The 16959-nt window shown below is 55.1% G+C and overlaps 2 protein-coding genes across 3 annotated transcripts in view; one reads left to right on the forward strand and one right to left on the reverse strand.

The window, feature by feature from the left end:
- Positions 1–8151, reverse strand: CFAP276 (cilia and flagella associated protein 276). Its single transcript, XM_074977650.1, has 5 exons — positions 8020–8151; positions 6607–6723; positions 4510–4625; positions 1053–1186; positions 1–178 (listed from the first exon to the last, which is right to left on the reverse strand). Exons 1-5 carry the CDS (start codon positions 8110–8112, stop codon positions 108–110), a joined length of 531 nt encoding a protein of 176 aa, XP_074833751.1. The 5' UTR covers positions 8113–8151; the 3' UTR covers positions 1–107.
- Positions 8152–8292: 141 nt separating this feature from the next.
- Positions 8293–16959, forward strand: part of ELAPOR1 (endosome-lysosome associated apoptosis and autophagy regulator 1) — a 55448-nt gene continuing 46781 nt past the window's right edge. The window contains exon 1 of one of the 2 annotated variants that reach the window (XM_074977359.1): positions 8293–8458. Coding sequence is in view for 1 of the 2 variants with exons in the window: in XM_074977357.1 (XP_074833458.1) it covers positions 8969–9079 (111 nt within the window). In the remaining variant the exon portion in view is untranslated. Of the gene's footprint in view, positions 8459–8940; positions 9080–16959 lie in introns of those variants that run through there. The other variant, XM_074977357.1, reaches the window with a different exon arrangement.

Consider the following 16959-nt stretch of genomic DNA (forward strand, 5'->3'; position numbering starts at 1 on the left):
TGTGTTTTTCTGGACAAGCTTTGCTCCCCAGAGAGGTTTAATGCACGAGAGCAGACAGAAGATTCACTCCAGTTGGAAGTGCAGCCAGGCACAAGCCAGCAAACTCCTCACCGAGAGAAGAAACTGCCGTTCTCTTTGCGGGAGTATCCGCTGTTGGTGGCAGCTGTGTGGGGGCACTCTGGGGAAGGAGAAAGGCATGATTACTACTACTAAGTGTGGGAGGTGGCACCAGGCTGGGCTGCACAGCTGAGTGAACATGTATGGGGTTCTAGTAGTCACATTTCCCTGTTGTCTAGGAGGTGGTAGCCAAAGGAAGGGGACCAGCATTGTTCTCATTATACAGGCAGGGATGTGCCGTGATTCACCCAAGCTCTCAGGTTGGTGACACTGAGCAGGTCTCCTGACCAGTGGGGCTGAGAACCATCATGGGCCCTGGGGCAAAGAGTATGAGAGGGTAGTAGGCAGCTCTGTTCCCCCAGCTGGGGTGTGGTCAGGGCCCTTTTCCCAAGTCAGCTGTGCAGTGTCCAGCGTGGTGCTTCAGCAGTGATACAAAGGGGCCCAGAGCTTAAGCTGGGTCCCTTTGAACTGCCAGGCCCTGGGGTAGTTGCCCCTTTTGCCGCCTCCCCTTAATCAGCAGCTTACTTCTAATGCTGCCCCACTGCTTAGCAGAGCCGCACAGGCAGGTTTTGTGTTTGGTGCCAGTGCACATTTGCCCATGCCTATGTGTGCACAAATTATTCTGTCCATGGATGGACAAACTGCACATGGGTGGAAGAGACAAGCTGGAACCTTGGGCGCCACTGCCCATACAGAATAGTTCCTGTTACTTAGCTATGAGGGTGAACCCAGGCAAGCCCAAACCAAAACGGCTCTGGAGCTGGGATCCCAGGGGGACCATGATGGTAGGTGAGCGTCTTGTCTCCACAGTGCCCTGTGCTAAGGGGATGGTCCCTCACCCTCCCAGACAATGAAGGTTGCAGCTATGACCTTTTGAGGCCAACTGGCTGATGGCCGTTAAGATGGTGGCACAGGCACCTGCCTGCTGCTCTTACCAATGGCTCCCTCAATGCTGTGGATCGATTCCTTGGTGGGGCTGACCCAGCATGTCGGAGACTGCCCTCTAGCAGTATGGGACTCTGCTGCGGGCAGCTCAGGCTGCTTCACAGGCTCAAGACCCTTCAGCATTCTGGAGGAGAGGGAGAGAGGTTAGAATTACAGGCTGCGCTCCCTGAGGCAGAGACCAACTGTTACTAGCTTTGTGCACAGCACCTAGCACTGTGCTACCTGCTTTACCCACAGAGACACCTGGGTGGGGTTGTGCATGGAAAGGTAGCTCAGACTCCCTGTGGCTACCCGTGCTATGGGATTTGACCTGAGCTTTCAAAGGGGAAGGGCCTGAGCAGATCTTTCCCAGAGGCAGCACATCCATGGTAGTGATATGAGCATCTCTTGTCTATTACTGGCCTCTTAGTTGTCAGTGACAGCAACACCTCCAAGGGGTCAGAAGTCAGGCGTGAGGTCCCCAGGAGCCATGACTACACAAACAATGCTTTGGAGGTTCTTGGCCTCCTGCTTTCTGAGCCTCTTGTCATAGTGGGCTGGGCACACTTCCAAGCTTTTCTCTGGGGCCCATAGGGCTGGAAATTTAGTTTGTTTTGGTAAAATCTGAGCCTCAAACTACAGGAAGTGGAGGGCAAATAAAAATATGCAATGTTGCAAGACGAGATAAATTCACAAGAGCTGGCATCGCACGCTGGTTCTGCTGTGTCCTTTTTAGGGGGGGAGAAATTAACAGAAGCACAGTGGCCAGGGTCTGTGATTGCACCTCCAGGACACTGGGCTCTGCAGCTGATCCCTGGCATGCAGGGACTGGTAGCCTGTAAATAACTGCTCCTGCAGGCCTGGCAAGGTAGTGCCAAGGCACATGCTGGCCAAATGTCTTGCTGATGTTGGAGCGGCCCTGAGTTTACATAATGCTCTGCACAGCAGGATTTCTGCTGCTGGGAGACGTCCTGGGAGCCCCAGGGGCTGGAGCAGGCTGTGCAGAGGCACTGCCCTTCCACAAGCATAGCATACGCAAACCTGAGCAGCTCCTCTGGCCAGGGAATCCTGCATTTTTCAGCTCTAGGCTGCAAACCCATGCCTATAGTGCTGCTCTCATAGTAAACAGCAAAATGTGGACTCTGAGACCCCCTGCTAGTGATTAACCTCTTAATGCCCAGCCGGTCTGCATCAGAGCACCTAGCTTTCTCCAGCTTCCGTGTGCTGCCTATGCTGTGAAGAGCCAGCAGCATGCTGGGAAACATGCCAATATTGGGACTTTGTGACGGAGATCACTTGCCCCACCCCATTCCCAAGCTGCACCAGGGTCAGGGCTGCTCCAAGCCCAGCAGGCCCACGGGGGAGTGGAGTGTGGAGGGAGTCTGGTCCAGGTGGCTAAATGGGGCTGCAAAGTTTGGGACCAAGAGCTGTGTTGCTGAAGGTAAGCTGCTGGGCAGGGCTGCCTTAGGAGTTACGGGGCCCTATTGGTGCCCATATGCCCAATGAAGAATACAGACCCACTTGGCCTGTCTCAAGCCACCAGAAAGTCAGATCCATGTGGAGATCCTGTACTCCTGTGCCACGTTATGAGGACACAGCCCTGGCCTGAGGAGACTCTTACCTGCTGAGGTGGCCGGCCTGGGTGGACACAAATATCTCAGTGCTCTACACCCCTGGTTCTGAACCAGTATGTAGAGCTGCTTCCAGGGGGTACGTAACTTAATGCTTCTCAACCTTTTTTATGAATAAATTGGACTTATTTTGATGTTAGGTTTTTTTTATTCTTTTTGCACACTCATACCTACTGTGATGTGGTTCTGGCTAAGTTGTTTAAATGAACGTGTTACTACAGTAGAGAAAATGTGAAAAATGTAGGTACGGGGGTACTGGGCTTTTTTAAAAAGGTACTTTTATAAGGCTACATCTACACCACCAGATAAATTCTATTTTATTAAATTCAGTATCATAATGCTGAGTTTTATAGATACAATTTTGAGTCTCCTCACTCCCCCAGCAAGTCCACACAAGAGTTGGGTTCGTGCTGCCATGCTGAATGGCTGGACATTGATTGTTGCAGCAGTGCATTGTGGGAACGTATCCTACAGTTCCCTCAGCCCCACATCCTGCATGCTCCTCTCAAACCTCGCTGCACCCCACCACCTGCAGCTTGGGGGAGCCAGGAAACTGACCAGAACTGCTGGTCCTGGTTTGGGAGCCAGGGCTGGCAGTGCTGGTCAGTTTCCCAGCTCCGGTGAGCAGCCAGGAGTCGGATGCAGCAATGGCATTCAGCCTCCGGAGGCTAGTGTTTGAGTCAGAGACAGGGCGTTTCCCCACCAGCCTTCACTTGAACTTTAAAATTCAAACTTGATGCTACCCCCTGCAGCTTTCAATGATATTATATCAACAATAGTGCTCCCTAAATGGAGGTAATGGTGCTTGGAGTGAAGACGGTGATGTGGTACAATGACCAAACTGCCTTGAATTCAAATTTATCTGGTAGCATAGACGTAGCCTAAAAAAAGGTTGAGAAACACTTCCCTGCACAGCTGCGTGTGCTGCATACGCCTACAGGGGGGACCCTGCTGATGGGGCAGGAGCTGCTGCTAGGGAGATGCCTCTCTTCTCTAGAATGGCCTCGCAGCATCACCAAACCTACTTCGATTTTTTCCCTGCAAAAGCAGAGGCCAGAAGTTTCTGTAGGATGTTGGCTTGGGACGGGGCATGCCACCCCCATGCTGAAGTCCAGCCCACCCTCAGGCCGAGAAGGCCTGTTGGGCACGCTCCGACTGGAAGCCAGGTATAAAAGGGAGCAGCTCAGTTCAGCTGGGACTGACTGCTGAAGAGGCAGGATGCGGGTTACTGGGTCCAGCCTGGCACTGCCAAATCTCCAGAGAGCCGAGGTTCTGGAAGAGGTCCCTGCCGGTGGTGCTTGGATTGTCGCACAAGGAGCTAGGGTACAATGGGGGTGGGGTGACCAATTAGGCTGGCTGCTGCCAGCATCTGACAGGATCCCCCCCAGCCCAGTGGTTGAAAGTTCTGCTGCTCTTTCGGACTTCATCTGGAAGCTGGTGGAGTAGGGTGTGCTCAAATTCCCCTCCCCGCCGCTGCCAACTCCACCCCAGTGCTGGCAGCCTCCTTTCCTTAAGGCCAAGGGGGCCACAACCAGGCAATCAGCCCTTGAGCTGTTTGCTGCTTTGTCCTCCTAGAGGGCCTGAGGCAGTCGGACTGACTCTGACCATTAGGCCACACTTCCCTGAGGCTGCGGGGGTGGGGGTCAGCAGACTGGGCCCAGGCCCACAGTAGGGAGGAGATAGGGCGCGCCAGCTGCAGGACAAGGCTGAACAGCCACTGTCCCAGGTGTCCTGGCAGCTGTGGGTGGACTGGGGTATTTACTGCCACCAAAGTGCTGCTCGCAGACAAGGTTGTGCCCTGCCTGAGCGTGGGGAAAGACCACTTGCTCCTGCTCACCCATGGTCATCAAAGAGGGTCTCTTTGTGGATCACTATCTGGCTCTTGTCCCGGAGCAGTTCCTCGTGGTGGTTGTAGAGTGAGGTCAGCTTAAAATCCAGGTTGTCCCTGGGAACCTGCAGAAGGGTTCAGAGAGTCACTCACCAGAGCCTCTTATAAAGACACCTCATCCCTGGGTGGCATGTGGCTTCCCGAGGCATGGGGGAGAAGCTACACCCTGTAGCAGCCTCACAGTCGGGCATTACACACAGAAGGCTTTATCTCTCTTGCTCTACTGGTTAGAGCAGGGACCTGGGAGTCAGGGCTCCTCAGCTGGGCTCTCATCTTTGGAGCAGGGCCATACCTTAGGCATGGCAGTGAGCACAGGAATGCCTAAGTCCAACTCTCAACTTTGCAGTGTGGGACCCTGGGCAAGTTGCTTTGCTTTTCTGCAGACTTAGCCCTGGTCTGCACTGCAAGGCTAGATTGAAAGTAGTCATGTTCAGTTGAGTTTCTGAACAGTCCATTTTCAGCTCCGCTGCTTTCCAGGTGCACAGGAAAAGTCCCATGACGATCTGAATTTCACCTCCTGTTTGCCCAGCGGGTGAGCTCAGCAGCATACACCCTATCATTCTGCATGAAGCAAGGGAAACTCCGTAACTGATGCTACTGAAGGAGTACATCTCCAGTTGCTCATTCACAACAGAGCATGGTTTGCTGACCACAGAAACCCTGCCGCCGCACTTGCCCATCATCTTACCATGCCTGGCAGCAGAGTCCATCCAGCTGCTCCCTTAAGAGCCGTGTGTTCTACCTGATGACTAGTTTGTAGATGCTTAAAAACATAACTCTGAATTTGTCCATGACACGCCAGTTTTGGGGGACAGGTGGTCTCTCCCGGGAAGAGATTAGCTTCTGAGTTCTACAATTCTCCATAAAGCTCGCCCTTCACTTTCTCTGCATTCTGAAATGGATCTCCTCTAAACGTTTTTTCATTACAGTGAGTGCAACAGTGAGTCTGTGGCCCAACTCCCTTGGCTCCACCTATTGGGCTTTTATGGATTCAAAGGCAAAAAAATCATAACCAGAATGACATGTTTAATGAGCCAATGCAATCCACCCACATTGACAGGGGGCAATAAAATGCAAGAGATGTGAACAGAGAATGAGGAAAAGAAAGGGTGCAGGGAACAAAGCCAATACCCAGGAAATCTTGAGGCTTGCTGGGCAGCAAACACAGCTGCTGAAATGCCTGGTAGAGGCACAGGAGATGCATATGGTGCACAGCCCTCGACACCCCACCCCATGCTCTCCTTATTGCCCTCTTGTCTGGCTGCTCATAAGTAGCAGCTATGCAACCTGCCTTGAACACCCCCACTTCTGTGATGACTCTTTCTTCCTTATTCTCACAGATATTATGGGGCACACAGCAAGCAGACACCATCATGGGAATATTGCTTTCACTGAAATCTAGCCTAGTTAATAGGCTCCAAAAGCATGCTTTGAGACAAACAAATGCACATTCTACCACCATTCAGCTGGCAGGACCCCTCTATGCCTGCCTGAGTCTTTTATTCTGTCGTGGGCAATGTGGCCCCAAACTAGGACATGTTACAAAGAGGGCAGGCACGGGTCTGAATTGTATGTTCTGTGTAGCCAGTGCCCCATTAAATCTTAATCCACCTCTGCTCCAGGGCTGGAGAATTACAACATAACATTAATGCTTGCAAAGTGCTCGGAGGGCTCCTGCTCTAATCCCTAGAGAGCTGCCAAGTGTTCTTGTTCAGACAGGTGCTCAGGTTGTCCCACTGCATGGATGTTAGGCACTCCCTCTCTGCTGCTTGGGGAGGGGGGCACCTCACTGGCTGCTGCTGGACAGATCAGAGCCCAAAGGAGCAAGTGGAACACATAAGAAAGCCATGTAGGTTCCAGTGAAAGGCCATATTATGCCATTGGTAGGGCCAGTGCCACTGCCCAACCCAGGCAAGAAGCTAGTTTTGCATAGGGAGCTTTATCTGCTAATTCTGTGACCAGCTCAGGCTGTGCCCTTCTAGTGGGGAGGAAGAGCAGATGCAGAAAGAGGCAGGGTGAGGTGGAGGGGCATTTGGGGATCTTTACCTCAGGTTCCATATACCAGACTTCCTTCCTGGTGCTGGACAGGGTGGGTGTCCCATGCAAGCGATTCCAGGGGTCTCGTTGCTGGGCAAGATGAGTGGGCTTGGCATAAAGTCCTGTCTGGAATAAAGAACAGTTTTATTCCCCTCAGTCAGTTGCGTATGTTTCCTACTGCTCTGTAGTAACATGATGTGAGTGCCTGTTTGCCTAAGCACAGCCTCAGTGCATAGTTGGTGATGGCAGTTTCAGTTTAATGACTTCTCCCATGTACACAATGGGCCGCCAAGCCATTTGTAACCCAGGCAACCAGGTGACACTTTTTTTTTCCTGGGAAACAGGATAAATGGGGGAAGAGGCACCTGGCTGGTTTGAATCGGAACTGGGCAGTGGAGTTGGAGGGTCTTAGCTAACTTGACGGGGAGGAAGGGGGGTCAGGGCCCTGGCTCTGGGCCCCCCTCCTGGCCCTCTGTCCTCAAGATGGATTGAATTGACTGCACCTGGTTTCTGTGCTGACTAGTCTGTTCTACACTGTGTCCCTGCCAGCTACTAAACCTTCTGTTCTCCGTGAAAACCATCCAATGCCTGGAGGTCACCAGGAAAAGGCCACCCTCCAGACACATGCACTGCTCCCTCATCCAGGGCAGGTGGGTGATTCCATATGTGGGGCCAGTCTAGCTCAATGACAAGGGAATCTTCATTTGACTGCAGGCAGTTGGGACTCCAGGGGGTCCCATCCCCTCTTACACACCAGCAGGGTTCGGCAGGAGGCCACTGCCTGGATCTGTCATCCTAGCACAAGGGAGGATTATGTCTCTGGCACCTCTGCAGTCCCCAGACAGCGCTTGGGCTGTGTTAGGACCCATAACAATTCTCTGGGGATGTTCACACAGTCCCTGAAGCTCTGGTGTCCACCCTGTCCTGACTTGCAAGCTGGGCACGTTTTGCCAGAGGTAGAAAAGGTACCCCAAAAGTTACGTGAGTAAAAGTGCAGCTGCTTTCACTTCTGGGTACTTAAGTACAATAAAGATGGGGGGGTTACTTTTACTCAAGTAGTTTTCCAGAGGGGCACTGGTGACTTGTTCTTAAGTACTCCCCGCCCCCCCAACCGCTGTACTTTTACTCAAGTAACTTTTTGGGTACTTTTTTCCCCTCTGCGTTTTGCCCACCGGGGCGGCTGCCAGCTTCCCCCACTGGCTAGAGGGACACCCCCGCATCCCCGCCCCCATCTAAACCCTGAGCTTGGGAAGGCGTCCACAGGGTCAGACCCAAGGTGCATCCCGCCCCGTGGGCAATGCCAGGCGTCCCGTGGGAGTGAGCAGAGCAGCCCATCGCCCAGTGAGCCGTGCGCCCTCCCCGCCGGGCGGGCTCACAGCGACCCTGGTGGGCTAGGACCCACTACCTCCCCCACGCCCTTACCTGGCTCGGCCCCGCGCGGACCGCCCAGGGGCCCTGGTTCCCGTGGCGGGGAGAGGGGGAAGGGGAGGGGGAGGGGTCCCGCGTGGGCGGCATCCTGCAGCCGGGGGCACAGCGCGCGCCGCGCTTGTTTGCAGACCGGCCGCGGTTGCCAGGCGACGCTCCCGGGATTCGCCGCAGCGGCGCCCTCTGGCGGCTGCAGGGCGCGGAGCGGGGGACCCCAGCCGGCTGCACGGGGGACACCGGCTGGGCAGAGCAGCCGCAGGGGGCGGGGAGCCGCGGCTTGCGGGACCCCCGCCCCGGGAGTGGGAGAGCCTGGGGGTGCCCCGTCCATGGGGGCTGGGAGCTCTGGGGCTCTCCTGGCTGAGCGGGGACCGCGGCACAGCGGTGCGTGGAACTCCCCCTCCGCCGGCTCCTCGCCACGCCAAGCCCCGCTGTGCAGGTAACGGGGCCCGCGAAGCGCTGGTGCGGGGGGGTCACATCCTGCAGGGGGGCGCTGCTGGGCTGCACCTGCAGGCACTGGACGGGGGGATCACATCCTGCAGGGGGGCGCTGCTGGGCTGCACCTGGCGGCGCTGGAGTGGGGGGGTCACATCCTGCAGGGGGGCGCTGCTGGGCTGCACCTGGCGGCCTTGGAGGGAGGGGGTCACATCCTGCAGGGGGGCGCTGCTGGGCTGCACCTGGCGGCGCGGCGAGCGTGGGGCCGGGTTGGCGGGCGCGCAGAAGGGGGGGCGGGGTGCAGGAAAAGGCCCTTCGTGCCGGCCCGGGACAGGGCGGCGCGCGCCCCCACGGGACCCCGGCACAGGGGCCGCGCACACGGGAGCGCGCCCTGCTGCAGCCGCGCGCGAGGGGCGCATCTTTCGAGCCGCAGGTGCGCGGCCCAGGTGCGCGCGGCGGCGGTTGCGGGGCGGGGTCCGGCGTCCTCCTGCCTCCCCGCGGCACCTGCTGCACCATGGCTGGGGCCGGCTGCAGCCTCCGCGCCGGGCTCCGGCTGCTGCTGCTGTTGCTGCTCTGGGCGGGGGCCGGCCGGGGTCAGGCGCCGGAGCTGCACGCCTGCAAGGAGGTAGGGCCGGGCTGGGGGCCTCTGCCCCGGGGGGAAGCGAGCCGCGGGGCGGGCTGGAGCTGCAGGCTCTGCGGCTGGGCTGGGGGCCCCATAGGGGGCAGCGGGTCTCAGGCCATGGCCGAGTGGGGTGTGCAGGGTCGGGGGGGGGAGAGTCTGCATACCCCACGCCGGGGGGTAGGTCCCCTGGCCTGGCGAGGGCTGGCAAAGCGCCCAGCCTGGTGTGGGCCAGGGAGCGACCTGTCTGCATGGGAGAGGCCCTGGGGAGGGACAGGGGCCTCCCCACTGCCCTGGAGCTGACCTCACCCTACAGGATAACCAGGGGGAGTTGCCAGTTTGGGTTCCCTGGCACGTTCCCAAAATCGCCCGCCGGGGAAGCCGAGCCTAGGGGGGCCGTCTTCACAGAGCCAGGCCTGGCTGCTGGCAGAGGAGCCTCCCAAGGAGGACAGCTGCTGGCAAGGCAATGCACACCTAGCAGAGCTTACGCCACGCTCTGCTCCCGCTGGGCTGAGCCCTCCGCAGCCTGGCTCCATCATCCCCCTGCCGGCACTGATCCAGGGTCCTCCCAGTGCCCCTGCCCTGTTAAAAGCCCTGACTGCCAGGCACGCTCCCCCTTCTCCCCCACTGCTGTCTCTGCTCGCGGCCGCAAGTGGGCTGTTCTCTCCCATGGACAGGCTGCCTGGGGCTCGGGCCATAACTACTTGCTAGGCGGATACGAGTGTTGTGTGTATTGGTTCGTATCTACTGATCTCTGGAAAGCGTGGCTGGCGAAAGGGAGCTCTGGCGGAGTGGGGGGGAAGCGTCTGGAGAAGGTCAAAGCTCCACTAGAAAGAGCCGTTCTCAGCAGCTGCTGCTTTTCTTGTCACCCAGTGCTGCGCTCTGCCCAAGGGGCCATCTTTCCCCTGACGTGAGTGGAGCAGGATCGGGTCCCTGGGAAGTCCCCTCATTTGGTGCTTTCTTGCACCTTCCCCGGTCTGTTTCTCAGCTGCACTGGGCATTTCACTGGGCCCACACTGAGCGCCCCCAGAAGGGCCCCCTGGACTCCCATGGGGCTTGGATTAAGCTCTGTTACAGCACAGGCATGAGTTATCTGGGCCACGTGGTCCCTGTGCTCCAGCGGCATTCAGGAACGTGGGCCTGGCTCCCCTCAGTGCCTGGGCTTCTTTCAGAGCCCTCCTGTCCCTAGGACTGGGCTTGGTAACCACCTGAAGCAGCAGCGGTGACAGCCAGAGCTCTCGGCCCCTTTGAAACCATCCGGCCAGCACCACTCTGCAAAGCTCTGAGGAAGGGGTGGGCCTGGCCTGGCCTAAGCCCCAGCCCTTTTATCCATGGCCTGCAAAGCCACATCCCCCTACCACTTTACCCCATGGTGGCTGTCAGTCCCACTGCTATTAGTTCTTGCTTCTTCAAAGTCCTGGGCTTCAATTTCTGTTACTCGGGAAACTACCAGTGACACGTGCAAAGACACTAGCTGAATGGGACTGTGTCTGTTCTGTGCTTACGTGGTGCTGGACCTGGGCCAAGCATGGTAGAGGCGTCAGTTAAGATGTTGTCTTAAAGACCGAAACACAGGAGATAGGAGAGGATTCAGGCAGCACAGGAACGGTGGAGTGAACTGGGAAGAAAAAACACACACGGTTTCTTGTATTTCCCTCCGACTTCAGCCACAGAAACACTGTCCTGTTTCTGGGCGTCAGAGTGACCTATCTGGGAACATTTTGAAGAAAATTGTTCCCTGGACGGAAAAAAAGGAAACGGCTCAAGTGTAAGCAGTGCCAGGAGGACACGCAGGGCCTGGTTGCAAGAATGAAACGTGAAGAAAATGGATTATTGGGGAAAAATGATGTGGATGAAGTTGTAGATACGGCTGAGGAGCTCAACTGGCTGGTCATGGAAATAATTCACTTTGCAATGCATCGTTCATCAAGACTCTCTCTCGCTTTAGTAGGTGAGATTTGACAGGTAAACTCCCAAGCTGTTTGCTGTTTTGGTTGATGCTGAGAAAATTAAAAAATTAGCTTAGCTGATCATTATGGCTCGTTAGGTGAGCTAGGTTTAGAATCAATCACTCCAGTATTCAATCCAGAAGCTGCAGTAAGAGAAATCTAGAGTTGCCAATTGCCACTCAGTGTCATTTTCTTATTTTATATTACATATTGAAATGCATGCCCCTTATTTTGCAACATTCTGGCATCAGCATTCTGGTCTGTGGCCATAAACAAGCTATCAGCCAACCCAGCAAGCAGCCTGGGAATTTACCAGTAGCCCTCAGCCTGGTCCCTATTTGACCTCCACGTAACTCGGCTTTTCCGAGGGAACCTCATTCTATACTTGTTTTCTCCAAAAAAAGCATCAGGGAGTTGAATGGGGCTTACTCAAAGGGCAGCCAGGCTTAGCTTTTAGTAACTTGATTTATATCAATGATTTTACACCCTGCTTTGTACCTGGTCTGGGGACCACCAAAAGTTATGCAGACCTGGCACCGTGTTCCAGAGCACGTGTCTGTCCTCGTCACTGTCTCTTTCCCTGTGACTTTATATTATCCTTCACCAAACATGTGAGTCTGCGTGTCCCTGGCTGTGTGCTGGCTCTTCAGGCACCACCAGCCAGGCAATGACCCACTCTTACGGAGGCTGCGGTACGCTTGCTTTCACAACAGAGAGCGTTCAAACGAGCTGCCTTGGCCAGGATCTGTCCCCCTTGTCCCGTTACTAGGCTGAGGCAAAGCGTTTCTCCTGACAGGGAAGCTGAGATCAGGGTCCCTCTTTCTACCGTAGCCAGAAGAGATGCTCTTTGACATAGTGCAGCCGGATTGTCCTAAATCATCAGACTAGCGATGTTTTACATGCTCCTGAGAACCGTACCCTTGCCACGTGGTCCGACTGCACGCGACTTCCCAGTTCTAGTCATGGGCCGAGGCTGGGACCGCTTTTCAGTGGGGTTGCCTAGCCTGCCTTTAGACTTGCTGTGGTTCAGGGCTGAAGTCTGAGCCCCCGGTTAACTTAACAAGCATAACAATTAGCTAAGCTAATTTTTTTTCCAGCAGCATCTAAAACAGCAAACAGTTTGGAAATTTACATGGGGTGAAAGCCCTGCAAGGTCTTGGGCTACAGTTCTGCCCTCCCCCTGCCAGGAGGGCGTGGCTCAGCCCCCGACTTTGGCTGCCAGCCTGGGGCAGCAGGGCTTGGGGCGGGGCTCAGATCCCCTCTCCTGGGGTTGTCGCCACGATACAATGATGTTTCAGAACCACTGGTGGGGGCAGGCTCAGGAGATGTCAACTGTAACAGCTGTAAATGAAAGCGGCTCTTTAATAACACACCAGTGCGGAGGTCTAGAATCCCAGGGCAGGAAGGGACCTCAGGAGGTCATCTAGTCCAGCCCCCTGCCTAAAGCAGGATCAACCCCAACTAAACCATCCCAGCCAGGATGTTGTCAAGCCGGGACTTAAACTTCGAGGGATGGAGATTCCACCACCTGTCCAGGTAGGTGAGGGAGGAGTTGTCCACTTGCTTGATGTTCATCCAGAGCTTGTCTCTGGATCTCCTGGGCTGGCTGAGCCCATAACCACTCAGGCTTGTCCTTCGGGGTACATTGAACTATTGAGGTTAATCTGTCCTCTGGTGCCTGTTGGCTTCTGCTGATGGATCAGATCATCTCCTGGTGTAAATTGTCACAGCTCTGCTGATTCTAGCTTGCACCACTTGTGGGTTTGTCCCAGGTTGGTGTCTTTGTTGGTGTTAGCAGCCAGAGTGTCCTTAGGGAACAGAATTGGTGTCCCCATTGCTTCTAATCAGGTTGCTCTGTTCCTGCTGTGGTGGTGGCTCTGAGCTCTGGCTTGCAGAGGCAGGTCCCAGGCCGTGGCTGGCTGGCTGACCTCTCTTTTGCAAGCAGGGAGGATGGTCAGTTCCGTTCCTGTCAGGGTTGGGTCCAGTCTCGTTTCCTGGTGTACAGCTCTGCAGTAACTGCCAGGGTTCATTGTCTCTAGCCCACGGCACTTGTTAGCGGTGGGCACCGAGGGTTTTGACCTCACTTGTGAGCTGTGTGGTGATACCTGACGGTGCTACAGGCGGTCCCTGAACCTAATTCAGCTTCTAGTGTCATTGAGTTCCTTGCTCTTTGTCCTGCCTTCTGCTAACCCGCTTGGCTGTGTCTGACAAGGACTAGACCACCAAGCTGGTGTATTGGGAACACTCCCAACATTGACAATTATTGTTCTTTTACAACATCTTCTCTGGCTACTTGGTGCATTGTGGAACAGGTCCTTTGGAAAGAACAGCAGGAGGCTGCGAAGAAAGGTCACCCTCCCTGTTCAGTGCAGCTTGCGCTGTGCCGCCCTTGGGCCCAGGATGGTCTGGAGTTTTCAGTGGCTCCCTGGCACTCGACTGCAGTTGTGACACTTGGTACCTGATCTCTGGTCACGACATTTGTGTTTGGACAGAATAGCACATCCCTGGCTCCCTCCGCCCCCTCGAAATCCCTGCCTAGGCTCTGTGGATTATGCTGTTTGTGGTGGCTGTCCTGAAGAGCAGCGTATGTGGCACTCTCGCTGGAGTGCCTGAGAAGCGTTTTCCCTCGACCCTCCCTCGACAGTCCATCTCCCAAGCAGGCAGGGGGCTGATTTTCTGTTTTCTGCTTGTCAGATTCGGTCTGGCAAGTGGACAGTACTGGAGTCGTACTTACCTCCAACAACTTCTGCTGCGGTTCTTTGCTTTCCCTGCATACGGGCGTCTCTGCCAGCAGGGCCCTGCATGGTGCCCCTGATGGGGCCAGAGTTTCACACTTTGGGGCTTGATCCCATGATGAAGTTGTCCGTGACAACTGGAGGTTTACTGGAGGTTTACTGGAGGTTTCTGGAGGTTTACTGTCTCTTGGGGACACTGGTGTCTGGGCAGCCCAGGGTCCCAAAAAAAAGTTGCCCAGGCTCGCGCCTGGAGAGGTACTCCAGCATTGCTTAACAGCGTTCAACCAACGCGGGAGGTAACAGATACCGGTTATAAGCTCTTGCTCGATTGGCGTAGAGAACGAGCGCCAGGGGTTTCCTTCAATGGTGGGAGAGATCCTCGCATCTCACTGGACAGTGACTGCCCGCCTCAAGCTGGGCAGCCCCTGCCGGTAGGGTACTGTCCCGCCACAGTTCACCTGCCTTGCTGGGTGCGTGAGGCTTAAGGTTCCCAAACCTGACAAGTGACTGAAATTTGAGCACCAGGCAAACCAATAAGAAAATCAACCACAGTCGACGCTGCAAATGGTGATCCCAAATGGAACTACGAAGGGCACGATCCATAGTCTACGTAGACTGAAGGATTCCTACTACTACTGTCTCTTTCAACCTCAGAAAGGTCCTGCCCGCTAACCTCCCGACCAACCCTCCTGCAACAGCTGGTGTTTCTGTCTCTCGGCTTGGAGCAATCGGGACAAAGAGGCCAGCTCCCCGTGCAGCTGGACGGAGACCTGCGCCTTTGTTGGGCGTCAGTGCCCTGAGGTGGGGAGCCGTTCCCAGCTCGTGGCGGCTCAGTGCTGCAGAAGCAGAGATCCCTGAGGCAGCTGAAGTAATCTCCCTTCTTGGGCCAGCCTCTGCTGGTGGCAGAGACGAGCTCATTTGCATTGTAGCAGTAGCTCAGCGGCTGTGCCGGAGCCCCCTTGTGCCAGCCTGAACTCAGCGGCGAGGGGTCTGCCATTATGCAGACATCCATACCAGGCAGTGCTGGCACGTGGATCCTTTTGCACTTGCTGTGTGCGATGCCTTGGGGGCGGGGCCAGGCCTCCCCGGCGGCGGCAGGTTCTCGCGAGCTGGGCGGGTGTTGCTTTGCGCTGTGAAGCTGGTGTCTTGCTCTGACCTGCTTCTCAGCCGGCTACTTGGAGACGGAGTTCTGTGTGGCAGAGCCAGCTGTTGCAGTTCACTCTGGGGGGGAGCCGTGTTAGGCTGTAGCTTCACAAACAACAAGTGGTCCCGTGGCACCTCAAACTATCACGTTTATTAGACAGGAGCGGCTGTGGGTAAAACCCCCGTCCTCGGATGAAAGAATTCCCCATTCCTTCCTTCTAGGTCTCGCCTGGTAGGTGACTGGTTGGAACGTCCCTTCCCAGGTGACATTGTCCTAGGATGAGGATTTTCTCTCCCCTTCACTGGAGCAAGTATCCACATTCTTGCATGGGAGACCATTGGCGCTCCCAAAGGTGGGTGGCAGCTCCTTGTTGTCTCTGGGCATGGCCCTTAGCGCAGTGGGTCTAGAGAAAGTGACCTATGAAAAAAGGCTGGAAGAATTGGGCTTGTTTAGTTTGGAAAAGAGAAGACTGAGGGGAGACATGATAGTGGTTTTCAGGTATCTAAAAGGGAGTCATAAGGAGGAAGGAGAAACTTGTTCTTCTTGGCCTCTGAGGATAGAACAAGAGGCAATGGGCTTAAACTGCAGCAAGGGGGGTTTAGGTTGGACATTAGGAAAAAGTTCCTAACTGTCAGGGCGGTCGAACACTGGAATAAATTGCCAAGGGAGGTTGTGGAATCTCCATCGCTGGAGCTATTTAAGAACAGGTTAGACAGACGTCTATCAGGGATGGTTTAGACAGTACTTGGTCCTGCCATTGGGGCAGGGGGCTGGACTCGATGGCCTCTCGAGGTCCCTTCCAGTCCTAGTGTTCTATGATTCTGCAGGGCCTCCAGGTAGAAACCATGGAAACGCCCAGGGGTTCAGGCAGCTTCCTTGCCACTTTTGCCAAGGTCTAGTGTTCAGGCGCACCCAGACTCAGGGAACCCAGGCTCCTCCTTCCCCAGCCGGCTGGAGGAGTCCCTGCAGCAGAAGGGTCAGATCCACCTTCAACCACTCTGGAGTTTGGAACGTGCTGCTTTGCCGTTAGATTTTATGTTGAACTCATTCACATAAAGCAGAGCTGCGTGTTTGGCCTGGATCAGTCCCGTGAAAGCTCATCACCTAATAAATGTCATTAGTTAATATTTATATATTGCATTATTCTAAATAATAAGGTGCTACAGGACTGCTTTTTTGGTTTAGTGACAATACGGGCTAGCAGGGATACGTCTCTGCGACGACTCACTGACTTGGCGGCTCCTCTGTATTTGGGACAGGGAGACACGGTGGCCCTAACCAGTGATGAGTCGGAGCATATGTATTTTGATCATATGCTGATCAACATGCTCAAATTTAGGCTGAGGAATCCTTCTGGGGTTCATAGAATCATAGAACAATTGAGTGGGGAGAGACCTAAGAAGCCATCAAGTCCAGACCCCTGCTCAAGGCAGGACCAAACCCATCAGATCTGTCCAGCCAGGGCTTTGTCGAGGCGAGACTTAAACACCTCCAGAGATGGAGACTCCACCACCTCCCTGGGTAGACCATTCCAATGCTTCACCACCCTCCTAGGGAAAAAGTTTTTCCTAATGTTCAACCTGGACCATCCCAACCGCAGCTTGAGACCATTGTTCTGTGTTCTGCCATCCGTGACCACTGTGAACAACCTCTCTCCAGCCTCTTTGCAGCCTCCCTTCAGTAAGTTGAAGGCTGTTATCAAGTCCCCCCTCAGTCTTCTCTTCTGCAGACTAAACAGTCCCAATTCCCTCAACCTTTCTTCATAGGTCATATGCTTCAGCCCCCTAATTATTTTGGTCGCCTTCCGCTGGACCCTTTCCAGTGTGTCCACATCCATCCTATAACTGGGGGCCCAGAACTTGACAGCACTCTAGATGTGGCCTCACCAAAGCCAAATAAAGAGGAATAATCGCTTCTCTGGATCTACTGGCAACGCTCCTCTTGATGCAACCTAATATGCCATCAGCTTTCTTGGCTACAACGGCACACTGTTGCCTCATGTCCAGCTTCTTGTCCAGTACAACTCCCAGGTCCTTTTCTGCAGAACTACTACTGAGC

The sequence above is a fragment of the Carettochelys insculpta genome, chromosome 26 (genome assembly GCF_033958435.1).
Source record: "Carettochelys insculpta isolate YL-2023 chromosome 26, ASM3395843v1, whole genome shotgun sequence".
Classification (NCBI taxonomy): Eukaryota; Metazoa; Chordata; order Testudines; family Carettochelyidae; genus Carettochelys; species Carettochelys insculpta.